At 40.2% G+C, this 27255-nt stretch overlaps 2 protein-coding genes and 1 long non-coding RNA gene across 13 annotated transcripts in view; 1 reads left to right on the forward strand and 2 right to left on the reverse strand.

The window, feature by feature from the left end:
* Nucleotides 1-1919, reverse strand: part of HACD2 (3-hydroxyacyl-CoA dehydratase 2) — a 103987-nt gene extending 102068 nt beyond the window's left edge. Inside the window, exon 1 of the mRNA XM_027061014.2 lies at nucleotides 1713-1919. Coding sequence (XP_026916815.1) covers nucleotides 1713-1867 — 155 coding nt within the window. The 5' untranslated portion in view covers nucleotides 1868-1919. The remainder of the gene's footprint in view (nucleotides 1-1712) is intronic.
* Nucleotides 1908-21369, forward strand: LOC128315201 (uncharacterized). 3 transcript variants are annotated; one of them, XR_008297704.1, is made up of 4 exons: nucleotides 1908-2145; nucleotides 12049-12140; nucleotides 17756-17818; nucleotides 20888-21369. It is a non-coding gene; the product is annotated as an uncharacterized LOC128315201 (long non-coding RNA). The 3 variants fall into 3 exon arrangements; XR_008297702.1 differs by having other exon boundaries at nucleotides 1944-2665; XR_008297703.1 differs by lacking the exon at nucleotides 12049-12140 and having other exon boundaries at nucleotides 1945-2665; nucleotides 17742-17818.
* The window catches only part of MYLK (myosin light chain kinase), a 276342-nt gene continuing 270045 nt past the window's right edge, over nucleotides 20959-27255 (reverse strand). For 8 of the 9 annotated variants that reach the window (XM_053220952.1, XM_027061019.2, XM_053220953.1 and 5 more), the window contains 2 exons: nucleotides 26399-26530; nucleotides 20959-22957 (listed from right to left, as the gene is read on the reverse strand). In XM_053220952.1, the coding sequence (XP_053076927.1) occupies nucleotides 22707-22957; nucleotides 26399-26530 (383 nt within the window). In that variant the 3' untranslated portion in view covers nucleotides 20959-22706. The remainder of the gene's footprint in view (nucleotides 22958-26398; nucleotides 26531-27255) is intronic. The other variant, XM_027061017.2, reaches the window with a different exon arrangement.

Here is a 27255-nt window from a genome sequence, read left to right on the forward strand (position 1 = left end):
TAAGACACCACTCCCTACTCTCTATCACCTAGGAATAAAGCTTCTTTCCTTTTTCCCCAATGAACCTTAAAATCTCTTTCCAGTCCAATGCTTTCATTAATGCCCTTGCTGATAAGAATTTACATATAGATATAAATACACACATATTCCAGAATGTTCTTTTAAAAGTCACTCTGTGACGATTTATGTGATAAAGAAAACTTGCATCTGTAGTATTTCTTCACTGGCCTGTGAGTCAAGAGAAATAGATTCTAGATATAGATCTCCGGCTAACAAGTTCCATGATCCCAAGCTAGTCAAGCAAGTCACCATCTCTTTGAAACTACATTTCAACACCAGCCATTTCTAATAAAACAATCAAGTCCACAAACCTCTCTCTATATATATTTGGGTGAAAAATGCAAGGTGCTGAAATGCTAACATGACATTAGCATTTTTAAAAAAGGGTGTGTGTGTGTGTGTGTGTGTGTACATATTTGCTTGTATCAGCATGTGAAGATGTGAAAGCATCACAAAATTAGCTGCCTCCAGGGAGGGGATCTGGGTGGAAATGAACGGTGAGAGGGAAGAGTTTCACTGTATGCTCTTAGGTAATATTTTGAATTACACACCTGCCAATGTAGTACCTATTTTAAAAATAAATAAAACTAGATGTTCACCATAGAGTTCTTTAAACTTTTCTGCATCTTTAAGTATTTTCATAATAAAATGTTAGGGAAAATCTTTTATAAATGAATACGAATTAAAAATACGTAACAGGGGCGCCTGGCTGGCTGCTGGCAGAGCATGCGACTCTTGATCTTAGGGTTCTAAGTTTGAGCCCCACCACGTTGGGTGCAGATCACTTAAAAATAAAATCTTAAAACAACAACAACAACAACAAATAGTCTGATCCTGTGATCTTCCTCACCAAAACTATGGGATCAAAGAATTGGAGGAACCTTGGAGCCCACCTAACCCAAATTCTTTAGTTTTACAGATGAGAAACAGAGGACAAGAAAAGCAAAGTGATTTATCCAAGGTCACATAGCTAGTTAGTGTCAGAACTAGAACTAAACCTGCTGAGGCAAGGGATGGGCTGAAATGAGGGAGAAACAAGAGAAGGTAAAACCAGTTTGGAGGGTCTATTGCCCTCCTCCCCAATTCCTTCCTTACCCCAATCCCTCCTAAAAAGTCTAAACTCATCTAAAGCATACCTCTGCTCATGTCACTGGTCAAAAACTTTGAACGCTTTTCCACTACCTTTCAGATTAAAGCTCAGTCTGGATTTTGAAAACAGCCGCCTAAATATATGGTCACTCTGCAGCCACAGCTCCCTCCACTCCCCTTGGGGGAAATGGCTCGCATTCGTGACTTGCCGCCAGAGCTCTCCTCCGCGCTGCAGGATGGCCGACCCCTGGCCAGCCCACCCGTCCTTCCAAGGCCCTGGGGACCAGCCCCAGGGCGGCTTTCAAACCCGTACCCCCTTGGTGCCCGGGAACTCCAGCTCGGGCACACCCAGTCCCTGAGAACTTGCTCGGCCCCTCGCCCAGACGGGAGTTCCGGGCAGGCACCCGGGCCGGCTCAGCGCTCGGCTGCCCACAGTGCCCCGGAGCCCGGACCCAGACACCCACCGCCCGGGCTGCGCTGCGCGGGGGCCCGGAGGCCCCGCCGGCCGCAGAGCCCCCTCCCCGGCCAGGCTCGCTCCCCGCCTCCCCGAGCCCTGGCCTCACCCCGCCGTCATCACCACATTGTAGATGACCAGGTACGCCGTGGCCAGAGGCCCTGGGCCCTTCTTTTTCCGCGCGCCGCCAGCTTCGCCGGCTCCGGCCCGTCCCCCCCCACCCCCATTCCCCTTTGTCGCTGCAGTAGCCGCCGCTGCCGCCATGTCAAGGGCCCCGAGCACGCTCTCCCTGCGAGAACACCACCGCCCGGACTCGGCACTGAGAGGAGGCGGAGGGAGGGACGAGGGGGGGCGGGGCCGAGACCGTGGGGCGGAGCCAGAGACAGCGCCCACGACGGCCGCCATCTTGGAAGAGGGCAAAGACACTCCTGGCACCCCCCCGCCCGTCACCTCCCTTCAGACGCCAGCGCCATCTTTGATCACCGTAATCACCGCCTCTTTTTGCGCTCCCGGTTATAACCTCTGGAGCCATTTTGGGTTAGGTCAGTGTCGCCTATGGCCTCCCTTGCCAAGCCCGCAGTTTCTGCCATCTGGATGCTTCCTCGTCCCTATTCTCTCACCTATAACCTCTGCCTCCATAGTGGATCAAGAAAATGATGCTTTCTTTCTCCCTTCTCATCTTGCTTCTTCCAGTGGCTCTAGCGTCACCGCTATGCACGTGATCTAATAACCTGCCATTTTGGGTCAGGGTAATACAGACGAATATTGCTTCCCATCAACCCCAGGGACCAGTAAAGAAGAGCCTTTATGGCGAGTGCGCTCTGCTCTTTCCCCAGAAGCCAGCTTGAAGTTTCAGTCTCTGAAGGTTTCTGCCCTGGCTTTTAAATTTCAAGTTACTGGTACAGTGAAAGTCAACGAGAAGTGTGCCTTTTTTACTATTCGACTGAAGTCGCACGTGTGGCTAAGGATCCAGTGTCATTTGTGAGGGTCTGGAAGATTCAAGTGCGTCTTCCCACCCAAGCCATGTGTGCTCACCTGTCGCCAAGGCGGGACCACGACGAGGTGATTAGGCGGTCGGCTAAGGGTGAGGTGTGGAGTGGAGCGAGAAACTTTCCACCCACAGTGGTCAAGAACAGAAGGGTGTTGGCTTAGACAGAAAACCTGTCCGCTGAGGGAAACAGGGAAGGCTTATGGAAACTGCTTCAACCATCTGATCCCACTCGCTCATTCATTGCTTTTTTTTATTTGTAAAAGGCTCCTACAGCTAATTTTCACACAAACATCTTAAATGAATTGCTGTGTCTGTGGCTCCATTCTAGCAAGTGGAGCATCAGTGAGGTTGCATTGAGGGTTCATGGCACTAAATGAAAGAGATAAAGTCTTCTGTCTCCCAGAGACCATATAGAAGGAGCCAGTGGAAAATAAATATTTATTAGTTGGTGAAAGGTGTTATCAGGAAGTTATTGCAGTAATCAAGGTCATAGTGATAATGATTTAGGCTGGAGTGGTCGTGATTGAGATGATGAAAACTGAAATGAATTCTGGACATATTTTAAAAGACCTGATAAGATTTGTGTATATATTATATGTGGAATATGAAGTGAAGGAGATGTTGTGAGCATCTTGGAGGAACTGAGTTACAAAGGAAACTGTTATGAAGGCAGAAATCAGGAATTTTGTTTTTTATGCATTGAATTTGAAATTTTTATTAGACATGCAAGTGGAGAGGTTAATTAATCAATTAGATTTAGATAGGTGCATGCAGAGCTGTTTCTTTTGGAGGTTCCAAGGGAGAATCCATTGCTTACCTACTCCAGCTTCTAGAAGTGCTGGCATTCTTTGGCTGATAGTTGCTTCACTTCAGTCTGTGCTTCTGTTACTGAATTTGCCCTCTCTCAATTTCCACTTGCTGTCTTATAACAAACAACTTTGGTTTTACATTGGGCTCAACCGGATAATCTGGGAAAATTTCCCCATATCAAGATCCTTAACGTAGTCATACCTGCACAGCTCCTTTTGCTATATAAGTAACATCCTGGGGATTAGAATAGGGACGCATTTGGGGTGCCTGGGTGGCTCAGTCCATTAAGTGTCAGACTTGGGCTCATGTCATGATCTCACGGTTCGTGGGTCCAAGCCCTGCATCGGGCTGTGTGCTGACAGCTCAGAGCCTGGAGCCTGCTTTAGATTCTATATCTCACTCTCTCTCTGTCTGCCCTTTCCCTGCTTGCACTCTGTCTCTCTTTCAAAAATAAACATAAAAAAAAAAAAAGAGTAGGGCCCTATTTGCGGGGCCATTATACAGCCTACTACACTCCATTACCAAAAAAAAAAAAAAAAAAAAAAGACAAGAAAACCCCCAAAGACTGGAGAAAAATGACATTCTTTTTAAACCATTACTAACTATGCAGGAAAGTAAGGGATCTCCAAAGGGGGAGCTAGAAATGGGGAATGAGCTTCTGTTGGTAGTGGTTAAGAACAGGACATTGCAATTATAACAGTGATCAGTTAGCAAAAGCCAAAGCCAGGATTTCTCTGAGGGTAAACTCTAGTACCAGAGCTAAGATTGAGAGACTAACAATGGGAATTTTCTAGGGCCTCTCTTATAAGGGTGCTAATACCGCTCCTAATAACCCCCAAAAGCCCCATCTCAAAGTACCAGTGTGTTGGAGATCAGGATTTCAACATGTGAATTTTGGGGGGACACAAACGCTCAGATTATAGGTGTTATTTTCCTTAGCAAAAGGGATTTTGCATGTGTGATTAAATCAAGGACCTTGAGATGTAGAGATTGGCCTGGGTTATCTGAGTGGGCTCAGTGTAATCACCAAGGGAGGCAGAAAAAGAATCAGAGTCAGATGGGGATGTAACTGTAGAAGAAAGGCAAAGAGAGATGTAATGTTTCTGGCTTTGAAGGTGGAGGAAGGGGGCTTCTAGAATGTGGAAAACATAAGGAAATGGGTTCTCTGTCTAGCAAGAAACATAGTCCTGCCAACATCTGACTTCAGCCCAATGAGATCTGTTTTAGACTTCTGACCTACAGAATTATAAAATCATATGTTTGTATTGTGTTAAGGCACTAAGCTTGGGGAAATTTGTAATAGCAGCAATTGGAAACTAATACAGCAATTATATCTATATTGATATTAGTCAAAAGGCATTACTAGAGATAATCATGATAAAAGGTTCAGTTCATAAGGAAAACATAACAATTTAAAATATGTGTACATAATTACATGGCCTCTGTGCTAATGTTCCAATTCTATGTAGAGAATAATAAAACATTGGGTGACATTAAGGAAGAACCAAAATAAGTGGAGACATTCTGAGTTGGTTACTGGACAGGGAACTAGTTCTGAACTCAGACTCAGCTGCTCGCCACTCAAAAATCAATACTTGAGACAAGTGATGGTGGGAGAGGAAAGGTTTCTTGACTCAGGAAGCCAGCAACTTGGGAAGATGGTGGACTAACATCTCAAAGACCATTATCACCGTCCACATGAAGTTGGAGGGTTTTAAAGGGGGAAGGCAGGAGAAAAGGGAGTGAGGCTATATGCAGGAGCAGCAAGTGCCCAGGCCGTTAGTCCTATGTTGACATGACACTGAACAGACTTGTTGGGATCATCAGCAGCTGTTTTCAGGTGTAGTCAGGCATTATCTTCTGGGAGATTTGGTCCTTCACTCCACAAGGCCAGTGGTCTGCAAATCCCAAGGAAAGTAATTTAGTTCTGCTATAGACCAAGGGACTTAGGTCAGCAAGCAAGAAGTACATTAGCTTGAAGCAAGTTAACCCTTAAGACTGGTTTGAATGCTGTTATAAGTCATAAATTGAAAGATCCAATATGGTAAAGATGACAGTTCTCCCTAAATTAATTTAAAAGTTGCATGCAATCTCAGATCAAATTTTCATCAGGTGGTTTTTGTTATTTGTTAATTTTTGTTTTTGTGGAATTGGATAAGGAAATTAAAATTTTACATAGAAATGTGAAGGTTGAAAAACTGTCAAAATATTGGGAGAATTTGATCTATATCAAGATTTATTATAAATTATAGTAAATAAGATAGTATGGTAGTGGCAAATGGATGGCAAATAGGCTGATGGAGTGGAATAGAGAGCCTACGAACAGACCCAAATATACATAGACGCTTTGTGTATGACAGAGATGCTGTAGGGAAAAGATGGGTTTTTCTTTTGTTTTTCTTCCAACATTTTATTTAAATTCAAGTTAGTTAACATATAGTGTAGTATTGGTTTCAGGAGTAGAATTTAGGGACTCACTACTTAAATACAACACCCAGTGCTCACGCAACAAGTGCTCTCCTTAATGCCTGTGACCCATTTAGCCTACGTCCCACCTGTCTCCTCTCCGGTAACCCTCAGGTTGTTCTTTGTAATTGAGTCTCTTATGGTTTGAAGATGGGCTTTTCAGTAAGTGCTGCTGGAACAGTTGGATATCCACATGGGATATCCCTTTCTCACAGCAGAAGCAAAAATCATTTATAGGCTTAAATGTGAAAGACAATATTTAAAGCTTTTAGAAATTAATATAGGAGAATATCCTTATGACCTCAAAAGTAAAGAAGAATTTTAAAACAAGAAATTACCAACTATAAATGATACTAGATTTGACTAGATTAAAATAAAGAGCTTTTGTTCATCAAAAGATAGCATAAAACCAACAAAATCCCCCACAAAGTACAGAGTGGACGAAGATATTTGCCACACACATAATTAATAAAGGACTAGCCTTCACAACATATGAAAACTCTTTCAAATCAGTGAGGGATAATCACATTGAAAAAGTGAACAAAAGACTTGAATAGGGACTTTACCAAATAAAAAATATGATGAATAAACATATGTAAATCTCCTCAAGTTCACTGTTAATCAGGGAAATGAAAATTGTAACTGCAGTGAGATGCTATTTGTCATCCTCCAGGGTGGCTAAAATGAAACAATTTGATAACACCAGTTGTTAGTCACAGCTTAGTGCAGGAGAAACTCCTGAAGCCTGCTGATGTGGTGAGTTGGTGCATTCAATTCAGAAAATAGTTTGGCATTATCTAGGAAAGTCAAAGGTACACATAACCCATGATTGTTATTCTGCCAAGTAGATGCCCTTGAATGCCACTTGGGCTACATATACCAGAATATTCAAAACAGTTTTGTTTATTTTAGCTTCACACTGAATACAATGTCTTATACACAGTAGAATGAATAGATAAATCTTGATATGTTCTTACAATAGGTTACTTTATACCCATGCAAATGAACAAATTGGAGCTGTACTTGAAAACTTGGATGAATCTCATAAACAAATACTGAGTGAAAGTAAGGCACAAAAGAACGTATACAGTATAATTTGGGATATATACACAGGTAGTAGAACTATAAAGAAAAGTAAAGAAGAGATTAGCACGCAAATCTTAATAATGGATATTTTTGGATTAGAGCTGGCCACCTGACTTAGGAGCAATTGCTTAGGAGGCACTTCTCTCCCTCATCTTTTTATCATAGAAAAGGTAACTTCCATACAAAAGGGGAAGGTATTAATCATTTCCTGGTTCCCACACAATGGAGACCAACTTAGGTTAGTTAGAGAGAAAAGAATGTATGGTAAGATCAATGGATAGCTCACAAAATTGATGGAAAATCTAATGAATGAGGTTTGGAACATGGACAGGAAGCCATGGGAAATTAGGCAGCCAAAAAGAGAGACCAGATCAATACACAGGAAGAATCTAGTTAGTATCCAGCAGCTTCTGTCATTGGCCTGGCCACAAATGGACATTGAACACTGCCATTACTGTTTCTTCTACTACCCCTGAAAGATTCAAAACTGTCATTTGCTTCCTGTGTTACTCCAGGGTCAGATTTTTAGGTTGCGGCACTGCACTGATTGGAAGGTCAGGTTCTCCTGCACTGATTGGAAGGTCACATTCCCAAATTCTAGGGAAAGGGGCTACTTGCCTACACTTGAGCTTCTTTCTCTGAATAGGAAGTGTGTTTAGAACTGGATGGCCAGAAATGAAAAACACCTACCACAGGAAATATCAGAAATAAACACATCTGGTCCCCTCTGGAAAGAGGAAAAAGAAATGTAATTAGTTAAGATCTGTGAAACTCACTGGGACATGTTTTTACTGGGGGAAAAGACATTGTGCACAGTCATTGAATTGAAAGGAAGCCAGGCTTTCTCTTCCTTCTGCTTTGCAGTATACCATTCTCTCTCTTTTTAAAAAAAAAAATCAAAAATTGAGCCTGAGTGGCTCAGTCAGTTAAGCGTCCTGCTTCAGCTTAGGTAATGATCTTGCAGTTCATGAGTTTGAGCCTCATATTGGTCTTTCTGCTGTCAGCTCGGAGCCTGGAGCCTGCTTTGGATTCTGTGTCTCCTTCTCTCTTTGCCCTTCCCCTTCACGCTTTGTCTGTCTCTCTCAAAAATAAATAAACATTAAAAAAAATTTTTTTTAATTCCAGGAGAGTTAACATATAGTGTTATATTAGTTTCAGGTGTACAATATGGTAATTCAACAATTCTATGCGTTACTCAGTGCTCATCATAGTAAGTGTACTTCACTCTCATGCACTTCTTGTGGTGAGAAGGCAAGCTCGTGCAACCACTGTGGAATAGTATGGAGGTATCTAAAAAAAATTAAAAATAGAATTACCATATGATCCATTATCCACTACTGGGTATTTATCCAAAGAATATGAAAACACTAGTTCAAAAAGGTATATGCACCCTATGTTTATTGCAGCATTATTTCCAATAGCCAAATTATGGATGAAGAAGATGTGGTGTACACACACACACACACACACACACACACACACACACCATGGAATATTACTCAGCCATAAAAAAGAATGAAATGTTGTCATTTGCAACAATGTAGATGGAGCTAGAGAGTATTATGCTAGGTGAAAGAAGTTAGAGAAAAACAAATATCATATAATTTCAATCATATGTGGAATTTAAGTAACAAAATAAAGGCACAAAGAGAAAAATTAGAAACCAAAAAATAGACTCTTAATTATAGAGAACAAACATGTTACTGGGGAGGGGGGCTCTGGGTGAAATAGGTGAAAAGGATTAAGAGTACAGTTTTTCTGAAGCACATTTATCTGCTTTTCATATCAGGGCAATGCTGGCTTCATAGTATTTTTTGGTTACCGATTCGATTTCATTGGTAATTCAGTTTGGGGAGGGTTATATGTTTCTAGGAATTTATACTTTTTTTTTTTTTTTTTTTGATGAGTCTGGCTAAAGGTTTATCAATGTTGTTGATCATTCTCAAGAACCAGCTCCTGATTCCATTGATCTGTTATACTGTTTTGTTTTTTTTTTTTGAGTTTCTATTTTGTTTATTCCTGCTCTAATCTTTATTATTTCCTTCCTAACACTGGTTTTGTGTTTTATTTATTCTTTCTCTAGCTCCTTTAGGTGTAAGGTTAAGCTGTTTATTTGAGATTGTTTTTTGCTTCTTGAGGTAGGCCTGTGTTGCTATAATCTTCCCTGTTAGAACCACTATTGCTGCATCACAAAGATTTTATTTATTTCGTAAAAATTTTGTAAGTTTGTTTGCTTGTTTGTTTGTTTGCTTATTTATTTATTTATAGAGCACAGGCTGGGAAGGGGCAGAGAGGAGGGCAGACAGAATCCCAAGCAGTCTCTGTGCCGTCAGCACAGAGCTCGATGTGGGGCTTGAACTCACATGCTGTGAGATCATGACCCAAGCTGATATCAAGAGTCAGATGCTTAACTGACTGTGCCACTCAGGCGCCCCTGCATCACAAAGATTTTAGACTGTTGTGTTTTCATTTTAATTTGTCTCCAGGTTTTTTTTTTTATTTCCTCTTTTATTTCTTGGTTGACCCATTCATTGTTTAGTAGCATGTTATTTAATCTCCATGAATTTGTGGTCTTTCCAGATTTTTTTTCTTGAGGCTGATTTCTAGTTTCATAATGTTTTGGTTAGAAAAGATGCATGGTATGACTTCAGTTTTTTTATTTTGTTGGGACTAGCTTTGTGGCCTAATATGTGATCTATTCTGGAAAATGTTCCATGTACACTTGAAAAGAATGTATTCTGCTGTTTTAGGATGGAATGTTCTGAATATATCTGTTAAGTCCATCTGGTCCAGTGTCTCATTGAGAGCCACTGTTTTCTTGTTGGTTTTCTGTTTGGGTGAGTTATCCATTGATGTAAGTGGAGGTTTTAAACCCCCCTACTATTATTGTGTTACTGTCAATTACTTCATTTTTGTTATTAGCTGCTTTATGAATTTGGGTGCTTCTATGTTAGGTGTCTAAATAGTTACAGTTATTATATCTTCTTGTTGGATTGTTCCCTTGTTAGATTATATAGTGTCCTGCTTTGTCTCTTGTTACAGTCTTTGTTTTAAAGTCTATTTTGTCTGACATAAGTGTTGCTACCCTGGCTTTCTTTTCACTCCCATTTGCATGGTAAATGCCTTTCCATCCCTTCACTTTTAACCTGCATGTGTCTTTAGGTCTCAGATGAGTCTCTTGTAGGCAGCATATATTCAGGGTCTTACTTTTTTATTTTTATTTTTTAAAGTTTATTTATTTACGGGGCACCTCGGTGGTTCAGTCAGTTAAGTGTCCAACTTTGACTCAGGTCATGACCTCGTGGTTCATGAGTTCGAGTCCCACATCAGGCTCTGTGCTGACAATTCAGAGCCTGGCACCTGCTTCAGATTCTGTGTTTCCCTCTCTCTCTGCCCCTCCTCCACTCATGCTCTGTCTCTCTCTCTCTTTCTCTCTCTCTCTCTTTTTCTCAAGAATAAACATAAAAATTTTTTTAAAAAAATGATCGTATTTATTATGAGAGAGAGAGAAAGCACAAGTAAGGGAGGGGAAGAGAGGGGAAGAGAGAGAGAATCCCTAGCAGGCACCACATTGTCAGCACAGAGCCCGATGCAGGGTTCAAACCCACGAAATATGAGATCATGACCCGAGCCAAAGTTGGACACTTAACCAACTCAGCCACCCAGGTGGCCCTGGGTCTTGCTTTTTTAATCCATTCCATCACCCTAGGTCTTTTTATTGGAGCTTTTAGTCCATTTATATTCAAAGTAATTATTGATAGGTATGTACTTATTGTCATTTTGTTATTTGTTTTTTGGTTGTTTTTGTAGTTCTCTGTGTTTTGTTCTTCTCTTGCTCTCTTATCTCATGGTTTTGCTGGCTTTCTTTAGTGATATACTCGGATTCCTTTCTCTATTTTTTTTTTTTTTTTTGCATATTGCTGGTTTTTGATTAGTGGTAACCATTAGGATGATATATAATCAGGGATGGAAGTCTGGTTCAACATCCATAAATCAGCCACTGTAATATACCATATTAATAAAGTGCAGGGTAAAAATCATGATCATTTCAATGGATGCAGAAAAAACATTTGAAAAAATTCAACATCCATTTATGATAACTCAATGAAGTGGGTATAGAAGTTACTTCAAAGTAATAAAGGCCAAAAAAAGGCAAGCCCAAAACTAAAATCATTCTCAACAGTGAAAAGCTGAAAGCTTTTTATCTAAGATTGGGAACAAAACAAGGATGCCCACTCTCTCCACTTCTATTCAACATGATATTGGAATTCCTTGTCAGAGCAATTAGGCAAGAAAAAGAAATAAAATTCAATAAGTGGGGTTGGGGAAATTGGACAGACACATACAAAGAGTGAAAGTAGACCACTGTCTTACATGACACACAACCCAAAATGGGTTAAAAGCTGTTGAACACAAGATCTGAAGCCATAAAGCTAGAAGAGAACATAGGCAGTAAGCTCCTTGACATAGGTATTACCAAAACAGTATTTTTTTTAATCTGACACCAAAACAAATGTAAAAATAAATAAATGGGACTACATTCACCTAAAGAGCCCCTGCACAGCAAAGGAAAACATCAATGAAATAAAAAAAGGAACCTATTGAATGAGAGAACATATTTGCAAATCATATATCTGGATGGGGTTAATATCCAAAATATATAAGGAGCCCATATAACTCAATAGCAAAAAAAATAATCTGATTAGAAAATGGCCAGAAAATCTGAATAGACATTTTTCCAAAAAAGATATGCAGATGGCCAATAGGTACATGAAAAGACACTCAACATTGTTAACCATCAGGGAAATGCAAAACAAAACCATAGTGAGATATCACCTCACACCTGTTAGAATGGCCAGTATCAAAAAGACAAGAAATAACAAGTGTTGGGAAGGATGTGGAGAAGAGGGAACCCTTGTATACAATTGGTAGAATGGAAATTGGTGCAGCCTCTATGGAAAAAAATTTTTGAAGTGCCTCAAAAAATTAAAACTTAAAACTATATGATCTAGCAATTCAACCTCTAGGTATTTATCTGAAGAAAATGAAAACACTAACTTGAAAAGATATATGCACCCTATGTTTATTGCAGCACTATTTATGATAGCCAAGATGTGAAAACCACCTAGTGTCCATTGATGTATGAATGGATCAAGAAATTATGTCACAGATAAACAACAGAATGTTATTTACTCATAAAAACGAATGAGTCCTTGCTATTTGCAACAACTGGATGGGCCTGCAGGACATTATACTAAGTGAAATAAGTCAGACAGAGAAAGAAATACTGTTATGATCTCTCTTGTATGTAGAATCTTGGAAAAAACAAACAACAACCTCATAGATACAGTTTGGTGGTTGCCTGAGGTGAGGGCGGAGAATGGAAAAAATGGGTAAAGAAGTTCAAAAGTTAAAAAAAAAAAGTGAGTATTACATCTTGGTAAATTTGTAAATCTAGCAAATCAGATCCGGAAATTGAATTTAATAGTTTAGGGAAGAACTAGGTTTTAAAATTTGCAACATTTACAGGTAAAATATTAATTAAAAAAACAAAACAAAACAGAATGGGGCTCCTGGCTGGTTCAGTTGATGGAACATGTAACTCTTGATCTTGGGGTCATAAGTTCGAGTCCCACATTGGGCATAGAGCTTACTTAAAAAGCCAGGGGCACCTGATGCCCTGATGTCACTGTCTTGAAATTCTTAATACTTTTTTCTAGCACTGGGCCCTGCAAATTATGTAACTGGTTTTGCCTGGCAGTCAGAGTACTGGCAGCCACACAGGGGGAGAGGGCTGGAGTTTCAAGGTTTAGTGTGTAGCTTTCCCCTGAGCCCTGTGTTTTCCAAGTTGCTTCACCCCCATCTCACTTGGGCCTGTTGTCCATGGCCTCTCTAGCCTAACTTTAGAAAATCCTCTTTTCTGCCAGGGCTGTCAGAGGGCCATATGGGCTAGAGGAAGAGACGAGAGGGAGTCAATCTAATTCCTCTACTTTTGCCTAGTTCTGTGGTAGGACTCAGCTTCCTCTTTGAGGCTTGCTCTCCTGCAGACAATTGCAGAGAAGAAAAAGAGCAAACTTAATTACCAATTAATCTATCCCCAAATTTTGTCAACACTGAAGTCTACCATCTCACCTCTTTTCTTTGCCCTTGTGGGTTTATGCCTTTGTCCTTTCATCTTAGTGGGGTTTGGGGAGGCAGGAAATAAATGTTGAGTGTTCAATCTGCCATGTATGGCCGCTAGTCTTAATTTGCTTTCCATAGCAGAAACCACTTTTCCCTTTATCACTCAATTTTTGTTGGTTTATATAATAATCAAATTATGTGATTACAGTTGCAAGTAGAACTGGCATAAGTAAGTTTAAGAACAAACCCAATTGACTGCTGGTAAATGTACAACTCAGAAGTGTGTGGGCATCTAATTTATTTTACAGAGGAATGAAAATTGTGGTTAAGTTGGGCAAGTTGGATTAAATGGAAATTAGTTAACTGAGCTTCTATTGTAAATAAATGAATATAAGGCATTCATTAAGAAAGTTCATTATGGAAAGTCTAAATGATTTGGCTTCTTGGACAACCAATTTGAAGAAGCTTATCTGTCTTTAAAACTGCTTGAGCAAGAAAATGTCTTTCTAGGGTCGGCCTCATGTCTGCACTTTTTGGGTATTAAGGATGTGTTCAGACTGACCTGGACTCTGGACCTTGGTCTGTCCTAATTCATAGTTATTCCATCCCACCTGTCTCTTAGTCTTCTAGTTGAACTTTTGACCTTCTTTGACCTAAAAGACCTTGGTTACCATCTATGAGTTGATACCTTACATCCCCTTTAAGGACCCTCTCATAGGTACCGGGTACCTCCAGTCTTTAGCGTTTTAGGAATTCTTGAGGACAAAACTGACCTGCTTTCTATGGCTTCCTTCTCTGTAGGAAGTCAGGTTTCAGCTTCTGTGCTCTAAGTCAGGTGCCCATTTATGTTTTTGCTTTCTGTCTTCCAAAAATCTGTTATTTTCATTTGTCTTCTCCCATATTTGTCTGTGAAGGGTTTAGAGCTTTAAAAAAAAAGTTACTATTCTTTTACTCTCAGCTTAGTGTGGGTTCCAAAGAGAGCAGAGCTACTGCTTATTTTCAGTAGGTTCTGTTTGGCCCTCACTCCTACTATGGTGGCTTCTCATTTTCTAAGCCCTCGGTCTTCTGATTCTCCAGAAAATAGGATCCTCCATTTTGAGCTTTTTAGACACTTTAAAAAAGATATCTACCCAGCCTTTTCCTGGGACCACCTAGCAAAGCCCTATTTTTCTGTAGTTAATATGCAGTCAGAAACAAGTCAATGTGAATTCACTTTTGTAAACGTCAATTAAAAGTTAGGAATTTGGGGTGCAGGGTGGCTCATTTGGTTAAGTGTGGGGCTCTTGAATTTGGCTTAGGTCATGATCTCATGGTTTGTGGGTTCAAGCCCTGTATTGGGCTCTGGGCTGACAGCATGAAGCCTGCTTGGGATTCTCTTTCTCCCTCTCTCTGCCCCCCTCCCTCTCTCACTCTTTCTTCCTCAAAAAAAAAAAAAAAAATTAGGAATTTATCCATTTTTTCTGAGTTGTCCAATTTGTTGGCATATAGGTTTTTGTAATATCGTTTACAATTGTTTGTATTTCTGTGGTATTGCTTGTTATTTCTCCTCTTCCTTTAGTAATTTTGTTTATTTGGGTCCTCTGTCTCTCTTTTTTTAATTGGCTAGAAGTCTATCAATTTTGTTGATCTTTTCAGAGAACCAGCTCCTGGTTTCACTGATCTGTTATACTGTTTTTTTTTTTTGTTTGTTTGTTTCTTTTTTTAGTTTCTATATCACTTATTTCTGCTCTAATCTTTATTATTTCCTTCCTTCTGATGGTTTTGGTTTTGTTTATTCTTTTTCTAGCCCATTTAGGTATAAAGTTAGGTTATTTGAGAATTTTCTTGCTTCTTGAGGTAGGCCTGTATTCCTGTACACTTTCCTCTTAGAGCCACTTTTAGCATATCCCAGATTTTGGACCATTGTATTTTCATTTTCATTTGTTTTCGTGTAATTTTTGATTTCTTCTTTGATTTCTTGTTTGACCCATTCATTGTTTAATAGTATGTTATTTAACATCCATGTATTTATATCCTTTCCAGATTTTTTCTTGTGGTTAATTTCTAGTTTCATAGTGTTGTAATCAGAAAAGATGCATGGTATGACTTCAGTTTTTATGAATTTGTTGAGACTTGTTTGTGGCTAATATGTGATTTGTTCTGGAGAATGTTCCACGTGTACTTGAAAAGAACGTGTATTCTGCTGTTTTAGGATGGAATGTTCTGAATATGTCTGTTAAATCCATCTGGTCCAGTGTGTCATTTAGAGCCACTGTTTTCTTGTTGATTTTCTGTTTGGATGATCTGTCCATCATTTAGTGGGGTGTTAAAATACCCTGTTATTATATTATTATTGATTATTTTTTAAAGATTTTTTAAAATGTTTATTATTTTTGACAGAGAGAGAGAGACAGAGCATGAGTGGGGTAGGGGCAGAGAGAGAGGGAGACACAGAATCCGAAGCAGGCTCCAGGCTCTGAGCTGTCAGCACAGAGTCCGATGTGGGGCTTAAACTCACGGACTGTGAGATCATGACCTGAGCTGAAGTCGGACACTCAACCAACTGAGCCACCCAGGTGCTCCTTATTATTGGTTCTTTTATGTTTGTTATTAACTGTTTTATATATTTGGGTGCCACCATTTTGGGTGCATAAATATTTACAATTGTTATATCCTCTTGTTGGGTTGTCCCCTTCATTATTATATAGTATCCTTCCTAGAAGGAAGTATTAGCAAGGATGTGGAGAAAAAGGAACCCTCTTGCACTGTTGGTGGAAATACAAATTGGTGCAGCCATTGTGGAAAACAGTATGGAGTTCCTCAAAAAGTTAAAAATAGAATACCCTACAATCTAGGAATTGCACTACTGGGTATTGACCCATAAAATACAAAAAACACTAATTCAAAGGGATATATGCACCTCTGTTTACTGTAGCATTATTTACAACGGAAAAACTATGGAAGCAACCCAAGAGCCCGTTAATAGATGAGTGGATAAAGAAGATGTGACATACACACACACACACACACACACACACACAAAATGGAATATAACTCAGCCATAAAAAAATAATGAAATCTTGCCATTCGCAATAACATGGAGAGAGCTGGAGAGTATCATGCTAAGCAAAGTAAGTCAAAGAAAGACCAATATCATATGATGTCACTCATATGTAAAATTTAAGAAACAAAACCAATGAGCAAAGGAAAGAGAGAAACCAAGAAACAGACTCTTAACCAATTTTTAAAAATGAAAAAAAACACATTTATTTATTTAGAGAGAAAGAGTGACCAAGGGAGGGGCAGAGAGGGAGACAGAGGATCTGAAGCAGCTCTGTGCTAACAACAGAGAGCCTCATGCAGGGCTTGAACTCACAAACCACGACCTGAGTGAAAGTCGGATGCTTACTGACTGAACTACCCAGGTGCCCCTAAATCTTTTTTTTAAGTAGGCTCCATGCCCAGTATGGGGCTTGAACTCATGACCTTGAGATCGAGTCACATGCTGTACCAAATGAGACAGCCAGGCCCTCTAAGAAATAGACTCTTAACCAGAGAGAAAAAACTGATGGTTACCACAGGATATGTGGGTGGGAGGATAGGGGAAGTAGGGGATGGGGATTAAAAGGGACAGTTATCATGATAAAAAAAAGATTAAATGACTTAAAAAAATGAAAGGAGCTATTGATTTTTATAGAGGAGCACTCTATAAACTGGAAGGTACCACCCAAAGATAATCCTTGTTATATCAAAAAAAAAAAAAAAAAAAGTGACCTGAAGATTTTTTTTAGTAATTACCAATCTATGTTTATCTCCATAACATACTCCTCATTTAGCAAATCAGACTGTAGTTATCTTGCCACATGCTTCCCACCCTCCCCGTCCTGCCTGTATAGAGCTATTGACGTTCACAGTTTTTTTCATGGGAGTTGGTGTTATTTAAATGGCAGATAGATCAAAGATAAAGAAAAAAATTCGGGAACTCTTTGCGATAAAGATATAGTTCAATTCAAGTGAAGTAACTCTTGAGAAATTTCCTCTTAATTGTGAAATAAGACTCATAAGGTAGATGAGTTTTTCTCTTTTGACTGTGAAGAGGAGAGTAGCGACTGGGAGTTAAAACTTTCCCCTTAGAACAAAAGGGCAGTTGTAGCATTTCCTAAACTCACAGCAATTATTTTTTGTACAATTGCATGGGCACTTTCGGATTCAAAGGTCCTTTTTGTGGGAGGTAGGTGAATTTAAATAGTTCTTTTCATCTTTCATTAGTATATAACTTTTTCACATATGTATTTTGTTTCTGCAGGAGTACAATCAATTTCTTGAGGGTAGAGCATGTTTCTGACACATCTTAGCATCTCTGAGTGCCAGAAAAAATAGGTGCTTACCATCAGGATCAGGTAATGTGCATAAGTTCATTTAACTTAAAAAAAGAATTTAAAACATTTATTTTGAGAGAGAGTGACAGCAAGCAGGATAGGGGCAGGGAGAGAGAGAGAGAATCCCAAGCAGGCTCTGCACTGTCAGCACAGAGCCCAATGTGGGGCTCGAACTCACGAACTGTGAGATCATGACCTGAGCCAAAGTCAGGAGTTGGATGCTTAACCGACTGAGCCACCTAGGCGCCCCTCATTTAATTTTTGTAACAACTACTAGAGAAGAGCTATTACTCTCATTTTATAGATGAAGAAACTGAGGCACGAGATACAGCTCCAGTAAGAAGTCCAGCTGGAACTGACTTCACTTGGCTGATTAAGCAGGTTAGGTAAATCCTACCCTAGTATCCTGCAGCATCTGTCTTCAGTGAACAGGTCAGGTACTTTCTGGAGAGAGATCTGCGACTTCACAGACCTTGCAGAATAGGTTGTAGGACTACTTGCTAATAAATGTTTGATGAATTTGGCCCAAGGCCATCTTTCACTTTAACACACCATCTGAGAGAAGATGGTGGAGGAGCCCTGTAGCTCAACTTATCTCTTAACTATTGGAGGCTACTTCTGTCTGCCCAAAAGAAGCTAATAAGTGTGAATGACCAAATTGACAGGTTACTTTATAATTTCCTTCTCCTTAGTTATCTCCATCTAGAAGAAATCTAGTCTCAGAGAGTCTAATAATGTCTTGTGAAGATTTATCATACATTTCCATGTGGTCGCCACTGGGGCTATGGTCTCTGACGTGGAGCCCTTGCTGCAGAATGTTAGCCTTTGGAACACAGTGGGGCCTGTGGGCTGAAATTTCAAGGAAGCAGCAGTTAGAAATTTAATGTCTCCAAACACTGCAGATTTCCTGGATATTTCCAATATCAATGAACGAAGCCACTGAAGTTAAATGATTGCAGCTGTTGCAATGGCCCCTCCCACCTTCCTTTTGGTCCACTGTCAAGGAAATCCTGTGTTAGTGACCCTGTCTCTCCTGTACATCTATCTCATATGTCCCCATTGCAAGCTCCCCTATCTCAACTAGCTCCATGTTCCAAAAACACTGGAGATTTTTGTCCTAGCTGGTTGTTTGGTATCCCAAGTAGTCTCGTAATTGCTTGTGAATTACAGGTCTATTTAGATTTTGTGATGAGAAACACAGAATTGGTACTTCTAAAATGTTTTAAAAAGTAAAAAATATATATGAATATAAGCAATGAATCAAAACCTATAACCTAGGTATAAAGTCGATTATCCACTATAATTGGTGAAACTATGGACCATGCTCTCCAGACTGATTTCATACAAACATTTAAGTTTTCATTTCACAGTAATTTGAAAAGCAATATGCACAGTTAGGGTAAAATTTGGAGTTCTTGTTTATTCCTAATTCATCTAGAACAGTGCTGATGGAACTTTACAGAAAGTTTTAATCTGTGCTGTCCAATAAGGTAGCCACTAGTCATACATGATTATTGAGTACTTTATTTTTTTAAATTTTTTTAATGCTTATTTATTTTTGAGAGAGAGAGAGAGAGAGCAAGCAGGGGAGGGGCAGAGAGAGAGGGAGACACAGAATCTGAAGCAGGCTCCAGGCTCTGAGCTGTCAGCACAGAGCCTGACGCGGGGCTCCAACTCACGAGCTATGAGATCATGACCTGAGCTGATATCGGATGCTTAACTGACTAAGCCACCCAGATGCACTGACTAGTACTTTAAATGTGGCTAGTGCAACAGAGGAATTGAGTTTTAAATTGTTTAAATAGTCACATGTGACTCATGGGTACCTTATTAGAACAGATCTAGAATACAGTGATGACCTTGTAACAGGATAGTCTGTTATGTTGCAGCCACAAAGAACCCTAAAATCTTGATTTATAAGAACAAAGATTTATTTCTTACTTGTGTTATCTGCCCATTTGGGGTTGGCTGGGGACCCAGGCAGATAAAGTAGTCACCATCTCACATGTTGCCAGTCATCATGGAGAGTCTTGCACTAGTACTTAAATCCTCTGGCTCAGAAGGGACGCACATCACTTTCTACTCACAGCTTACTGACCAGGACTAGTAACAGCCCCATCTAGCCAGGGAGCCAGCAAAGCTGTGCCAGGGGGCAAAGAGCCTCAGTAATGACTGGCACAGATATTAGCCTCCCTTTCAAAATACGGAGGAGTTCCTAAGGGGTAAAGTAGTATTACCTTGTGTTTTCTTAAAAAATGGGAGAATTGAATTTCTTTAGAATTATCCTTTATCTCCTTGATACTCATTAGCATAGATTTATTAAAAGCAGGTAAAATGTGAAAAGTAAAAAACTCAAACACTTTGATTAAAAAGAAAAAAAGACTCAGGACACCTGGATGGCTCAGTTGGTTAAGCGTCCGACTTCGGCTCAGGTCATGATCTTCAGGTTCATGAGTTCGAGCACTGCATTGGGCTCTGTGCTGACAGCTCAGAGCCTGGAGCCTGCTTCGGATTCTGTCTCCCTCTCTCTGTGCCCCTCCCTCGCTCATGCTCTGTCTCTCTCTCTCTCTCTCTCTCTCTCAAAAATAACTTAAAAAATTTAAAAAAGAAAATGGCTTTAAAAAAGAAAAAAAGACTATATAAAGTTAGAGCTGACAATAGCATGTCTTTGTAATTATACACAGAAATATCATTTAATATGAAGTTCTGCAATGTAAGCAGCAACCAATGGATTTTTATATGTTTGGGATGAAAATGGAATGGGAGAAAATGTATATGTTATTTTTCCTGGTGCAGAACATGTATGGTACATTTTTCCCTAATGAGGAATAAAAAATCCTTGTCTTTAAAACTAGTAATTTCCTCACTAGGAACATTTGTGGATTGTGACTGCCTTTAAAAAATGAAAAAAATTAAATATTAACTGACCAATGGATTGTTTCCTTCCAGACTACACCATAGAATCATAGAATCATCTAGTCCAATATTTATTAGCATGTCTTGATTGTTTCTAGAATATCTATAATATTGTTTGAACACTCAAGACATAAGAGGCTCACCATCTGATAACAGATTTCCTATAAAGCAGGAGCATTATCAGGAATTTCCTCCTAACAAATGTTTCGATGTCAAGACACGGAAAGATGGAACTTGGTTGCCAGTAAGAAACTGCACCAACGTTACAAATGCAAACCAAGCCCTGGTAAATAATATTAATGATGATGATTTTGTCACACGCCAAAAATGTCATATAGGTTTTAGCATTATGAGGATCCTATAGATATTAAATATCTGTAGAATGTAATTGAACCAAATGACACTCAAGAGAAATTTTGAACATGTGCAAATCAAGCTGCCTAGTAGCAACAAGAACCACGTCAGTCATCCTGTTCCTTAGTGAATCACAACCATCTAAGCCATTCATGCAGCACAACATTTGTTTGTTTCCAGGATCCATCAGGGTAGTCTACAGCTGGTGGCATGGCAAGAAAGAGGAGGCTGCAGAGACTGAACAAACAGCATGCACTGTGGTATCCTTTATTTAAAAATTGTGAGCTAACTACAGTTGTAGTGTTCTCATTTACCATTCTGATGGCATAATAAACTGCGAGAACATTAACACAATTTCAAGACATTAAAAATCTGTAACAAACACACCACACATGCACACACACACACAACATACATGCACACAAAGGTTATAGTCTTCTAAACACAGTTAAGTGAAGAAAAGCTTCAAAAGCTCTAAATCAAATTTTAAAACCCTTTATTATAAACCGTGGCAATACTGTGGCTATTATGAAAAAATTGTAACTGCTAAAAAAGCAAAAAGAAAAAATACTGGCAAATTTGAAACTAGCAGCAAAAAGCAGATAAAAATAGAATGGAAGGTAACATAAGACTACTATCAAAGTTCTGAAGTTGATCCTGTGTAGGGTTGCACTGAAGTCATTTCAAATTGGTTCTTGAGGAACTATTAAAAAGTCCCTTCAAATATTAAATTGCTGCACTTTACAAACAGTGGAAAAGAAAAAAGTATTTGGAATGTTACACACACACACTCAGAGGAAATGTATTAGGCATATTAGTTTATAGTCTTTGTTTATGACCTTCAAAAAGTTTATAAAGAAAAATTTAAGTGCCAATGTAGTGAAAGAAAAATTTCTAAAGATGCAAGTCTGAGTGCATTTATCAGGTCTAAGAATACATTTGAAGGCTGGGGGGCAAGGCATGACTGATGCACATTCAAGAAGAAAACATCGTGGAACCCATAAGGTAGGTAGAGTCCTCTGGAGAGTGTTTAGAATTGAAGGCGTGTTAAACTCAGACTACCCTGAAGGAGATTCCAAAGTATGTGCAGTTCTACAGCCCTTCATCAGTTGAAATCCGTTTCACAGCGGCCAATAAATAATTAAGACTAACTTTTTAGGAAACTGGTTTTTCATACATTCAAACACAGAAATCTTTACCACACATGCAGAGCTGATCTTCTATAACAGCACAAATACGAATCCTGGTTTCAGAAGAAAAGCACATTAGCAAGGATTTTTTTTTTCACAGGTTCTTACAAAAATGTCTGAAGCTGCTAGACATCTGCAAAGAGGGGATAAGTTTAGATTTGCTACTGATTTTGGAAGAAAAGAGATTCTATTCTCCTAAAGAAGCCAGCCACCCATGAGCAGGGGACCTGTCTTCAGAATCTAAGAAGCATAATGTCCTTAGTGCTTAAACTCATGGCAAATTCAGATCCAGAAAAACGGGTAGATACATCAGGGGAGAGAAATGAAGTTTGAATGTGTAAAGTATACTTTGGAATAAAATGTGCCTCATACGTTCAAATGGCTCAACTGCTTTCAGAATGGCGTGCTGCAGGGCTGGAGGAGACTCGGTTCTCTGTAGTTAGGAGCTGGGAGAGAGAGATCTCTTTCTCCAGGGACCTTCTGGGCTGTGACCACAGGGCCTTATTTTTCATGAGTGCTTTCAGTTAAGGAATTTATGACCTTACCCAGATAAAGATTTCTTTTGGTTACTTTCTCTTTAAAGTCAACTGATCAGGCAAGTTACTGGTAGTGTCTTAAGGTGCCAGCTAATTCAAATTAATGCCCATCAATAACTGCTGCTAGGTGTCAACTGCTGTTGCAGAACAATCAACCCCCAAAAGACCTAACTAGATAATCTATCACACTAGGTGCTTTTACTATCTTGGATTTTTTGAGCTTTAGAGAAATAGTCTTTGTAAGACGACTTAGAAACTGCTTCTCTCTGGCTTTCACTCTTCCTCTTCTTCCTCTTCTCCTTCCCCTTCCCCTTCCTCCATGGTTTCCACAATGAGCTCTGCTGTGCAGGTGGCTTCTCCGAGACTGTTGACAGCCTTGCAGGTATACTTGGCATCGTCATCCCCGCAAACATCACTAATGATTAAAGAGCAGTTCCCATCCTCGTCGTAGTCTATCTGGAAGTGGCGGGACTCCCGGATTGACTGGTCATCTTTGAACCAGACAACTTCAGGGTCTGGGTATCCTGCAGCACAGGGAGGGAACACAAGTTTCTTATCAATTCGTGCAAGCAATTCGTAAGCAAGCTCTATTGATTAACGGGGTACAGGGAAAGTATGATGTTGGCTTTTAGCATCTGTTTTGAGATTTACATTTGGATATGGGCATATATTGTAAATACTGATATCCAAAACCCCGCAAAAAAAGGTGTCATATAGTCATGTCACTTACCATCCACGTGGGGCTTGTACTGCCTCCCACCTTTATACAGATCTAGAGTACTACCTGGAACACAGCCTTGACTCCAACTGCACTCCTAGAGCTAAATAAATAGGTCCTTGGACGAAAAGAAAATTTCTTGTATAATAGTTAAATAAATTTTTTTAATGTTTACTTAGTTTTGAGAAAGAAGGAGAGAAAGCACGAGTGGAGGAGGGGCAGAGAGAGAGGGAGACAGGATCTGAAGTAGGCTCTGTGCTGACAGCAGAGAGGCTCGAACTCACAAACCATGAGATCATGACTGGAGCCGAAGTCAGACACTAAACTGACTGAGCCATCCAGGCGCCCCTGTTCTCTTATTTTTTATTTAAATGTGTTTAAGTTCGGGGTGCCTGGCTGGCTCAGTTGGTTGAGCACGACCTTTGGCTTAGGTTGTGATCTCATGGTTCATGAGTTTGGGCTTTGTGCTGATAGGGCAGAGCCTGCTTCGGATTCTCTGCCTCCCTCCTCTGCCCCTCCCCTGCTAGTTTGGGCGTGCTTCCTCTCCCTCTCTAAAAAATAAATAAATATTAAAAAACATTTTTTAAATTAAAAAAAAGAGCAAATAGGCATGAGAGATCTTTGGAGATGATGGAAATATTCTAAAATTGGTTGTGTGATTGCATAATTCTGCAAATCTAACAGAAGATAATTTAACTGTACACATAAAATAGGTAAATTTTATGGTATGTAAATTATAACTCAAAGCTAATGACAGCTCTATAATAAATTAGAGGAGCTGATAATATTGCTTAAAAGAAAAGCCATTATTTGTTTTAGTCTGACCCAAAGACAGATAAACTACTTATGGATAACTGGAAATTGGCCACATGGGTTAGCCTCATTTTATATGTTAGTCATGTTTATGCAAAGTTCAGCATTTAAAAATATTATATAGGGGCGCCTGGGTGGCTCAGTCGGTTGGGCGTCCGACTTCAGCTCAGGTCACGATCTCGCGATCCGTGAGTTCGAGCCCCGTGTCGGGCTCTGGGCTGATGGCTCGGAGCCTGGAGCCTGCTTCCGATTCTGTGTCTCCCTCTCTCTCTGCCCCTCCCCCGTTCATGCTCTGTCTCTCTCTGTCTCAAAAATAAATAAACGTTAAAAAAAAATAAAAAATAAATAAATTAAAAAAATATATATATATACACACATACACACATCATATTTATGTATTATATATGATATATATACACACACACATATAGGTCTTTACAAATATACAGGGGTGCCTGGATGGCTCAGTCAGTTAAGCATTCAACTCTTGATTTCAGCTCAGGTCATGATCTCATAGTTCATGAGACTGAGCCCCATGTCCAGCTCTGTGCTGACAGTGAGAAGCCTGCTTGATATTCTCTTTCTCCCTCTCTCTCTCTCTCTACCCCTCCCCTGTGCTCTCTCTCTCTCAAAATAAATAAACTTTAAAAATATATATATATACATACACACACATATATATATGTATGTATATATATATTTATACAATCTGAGTTGTTCTTAAATTTGGGAGAAATACTTTTACAGGAAAAAAATTACACATAAGAACTTAAGAATTCTAGGGGCGCTTGGGTGGCTGAGTCGGTTAAGCGTCTGACTCTTGGTTTAGACTTAGGTCATGATCTTGTGGTACATAATTTCGAGCCCCGCATTGGGCTCCAAGCTGAAAGCACGGAGCCTGCTTGGGATTTTCTCTCTCCCTCTCTCTCTCTGCCCCTCCCCTGCTCACTCTCTCTCTCTCTCAAAGTAAACTTAAAAAAAAAAAAAAGAATTTAAGAATTATAACATTCTTTTCAAGTAGAATTTCGTTTTGATCAAAACTGCCTCCATATGCTTTAATTCCTTCTCAGTGTTTCAGTGGAAGTTATGCAAATATGAAGGAATAATCCCAGACAGAAAAGTACAAAGATGATAATCATTATGTTGTAATAATGTTTAAAAAGGAAAAAAAGGAAAAAGAACTTCAGAAGACCAAAAACAGTGTGGTGATGGAGAGAATTCGGAGTTTCTCGCAGTGCCCCCCAATCTGCACACTTCCACACTAGCAAAGGCAACACATCCACCTTTTTTTTTTTTTAATTGAATGAGAACAGAGAAAGATTATGATAGGCACTGCATTTATAAGGCAGTTTGAGAATATAATGATGCAGGAAATAAACTGTTTTCATTCTTCACTTTGGATTGCTTTACCCAAAAGGCATTATCTAGTCTACTGCTGGAGAATTTTAAACTGTAGGAGGCACGATTTGTTCTGACTGCTGTCCTGTGCTATGCAGCCTTAGTAAAGTTGCTTAATGAACTTCTGTGCTTTATTTGGTCAGACTGAAATGGGAGATAACCCTCCACTTGAGTTGGCATGCAGTAGTCACAAACTGGAAGCAAAGAACCTGTCTTTTTTTGCCCTTATCTTTCTAGAATGTTGCAGTCTGTGGAAACTGAAATGCTTTGTGTCACCAACATTGCTAATTTCTCAGGTGCTATGCTAAGATCCCTTAAGTTCTCTTGAGCACTGGCAACTCAATTCTGCTGCCACATTATTCTTGGCAGGCGGAGCAGCATGGGGAAGATGGCATAGGCGTCTGGATCCCAGCTTCCCTCACATTGAATGTGAATGAAGTCACATTGCATGCTCAATCTCTGCACTTGCCAATCCCACACCTTTTTCCTGGACTCCATGACACCTTGAACAGACGTAAAAGGTTTCCCCCTTTCACCTATGTCCTCTCCCAGCATCCCCAGGACGACTCAGGCATTAGACATCATCAGGTAAGGGCCAGAGGCTCAGAAGAGTTAAATCACCACCCAAGTTCACACAGCCCACAGCTGAGCAGAAGGGCCTCTGACTCCACATCCTCTTCATGCCAGCCTTCCTTTGAAGCTTCTTGTGGGCAGTTCACAGGCTTCCCAGAAGCCTGCAAAGCTCATTTCATTAAGCCTCTTCCATAGCCAAATAGGTCTGTGATGAACCACTCACATCAGTGGTTGATATGAATACGTAGAATATCAGAGGTGCCCTAGGTGAGTCACTGAACGGCACCAACCTTCAGGAGGCAGAGTGGGGGCAGTGGACCAACTCCTCCTGACCCAGTTATCTTCGCTTGCGTCCTGGCTGCCCAGAACTGACATTCTGCCTGGGGCACACAGCAGGGCCCACCTACCCACCACGCCACACTTTTGTGTGGTCAAAGTCAAGGGAAGAACCACTACAACTTACCTTCAATCTTGCAGTCAAACCTAGCAGCGCTTCCCTCCACAACTTCTAAATCACGGATGGTCTTAGAGAAATAGGGTTTTACATGGGGCTTTTCCTCAGCAACAGCCTCAAGGAAAGCTTGGGACACATCTTCTAGGAGACAGGGAAGGAAACACGGTCAGTTCTTCATTTCCTGTTCTCTTCCCTGGTTTAAAAAAGTTGATTTTTTTTTTAAGTTGCTGTAATTCAGCAAATAATGTGGCTCAGGGGACTGAGTCAAGTACACCTTTCTCCTGGGGACAGGTTGGCCTGCCGCCACATGGTTTTGGCAGAAGAGAGAACTGTGACAAAACTGTGGAAATGTTTGAACTCCCTCCTTCCTTTATGCTGACACACTGAAAAAGGAAATAATCTTTAAAAAGGATTTTTGGCTGCATTCCATGCTGTCTCAGGATTCAGTGGAAGGGATCGAAGAAGGACAAACCACACCAGCTGTCCTGATCTCTGTCCCTGCTTTGCCCTCCCTCCTATAGCAGCAGGCCCTTCACCTGCTCCTTGGAAAGGGGGTCCTAGACATGCCTTCAATTTACCAGTAGTTCTGTTCTCCACACTCACCCTGCCTTCACAATGTATGACTACGGACCAGGATCTGGGATTGGTCCAGGGAAAAGCTGTGATTTGGAGGGGCTCCTATACACTCTCCCTTCCCTTCAGGCTATTTCTGGGTCATCTGGGGAGTGCGGATCAGGAGGGACCAGGCCCACGTGTTGCAGACTCTGCCCCCAGCTGCATCAGAGCAGCCCAGCAAGCAGCCTCGCCAATTACCCGGCTTTTATGCACAAGAGGGATCTAGACCTAGCTTCTCACCTTTGGATGCC

This window comes from Acinonyx jubatus, chromosome C2 (genome assembly GCF_027475565.1).
Source record: "Acinonyx jubatus isolate Ajub_Pintada_27869175 chromosome C2, VMU_Ajub_asm_v1.0, whole genome shotgun sequence".
Lineage (NCBI taxonomy): Eukaryota > Metazoa > Chordata > Mammalia > Carnivora > Felidae > Acinonyx > Acinonyx jubatus.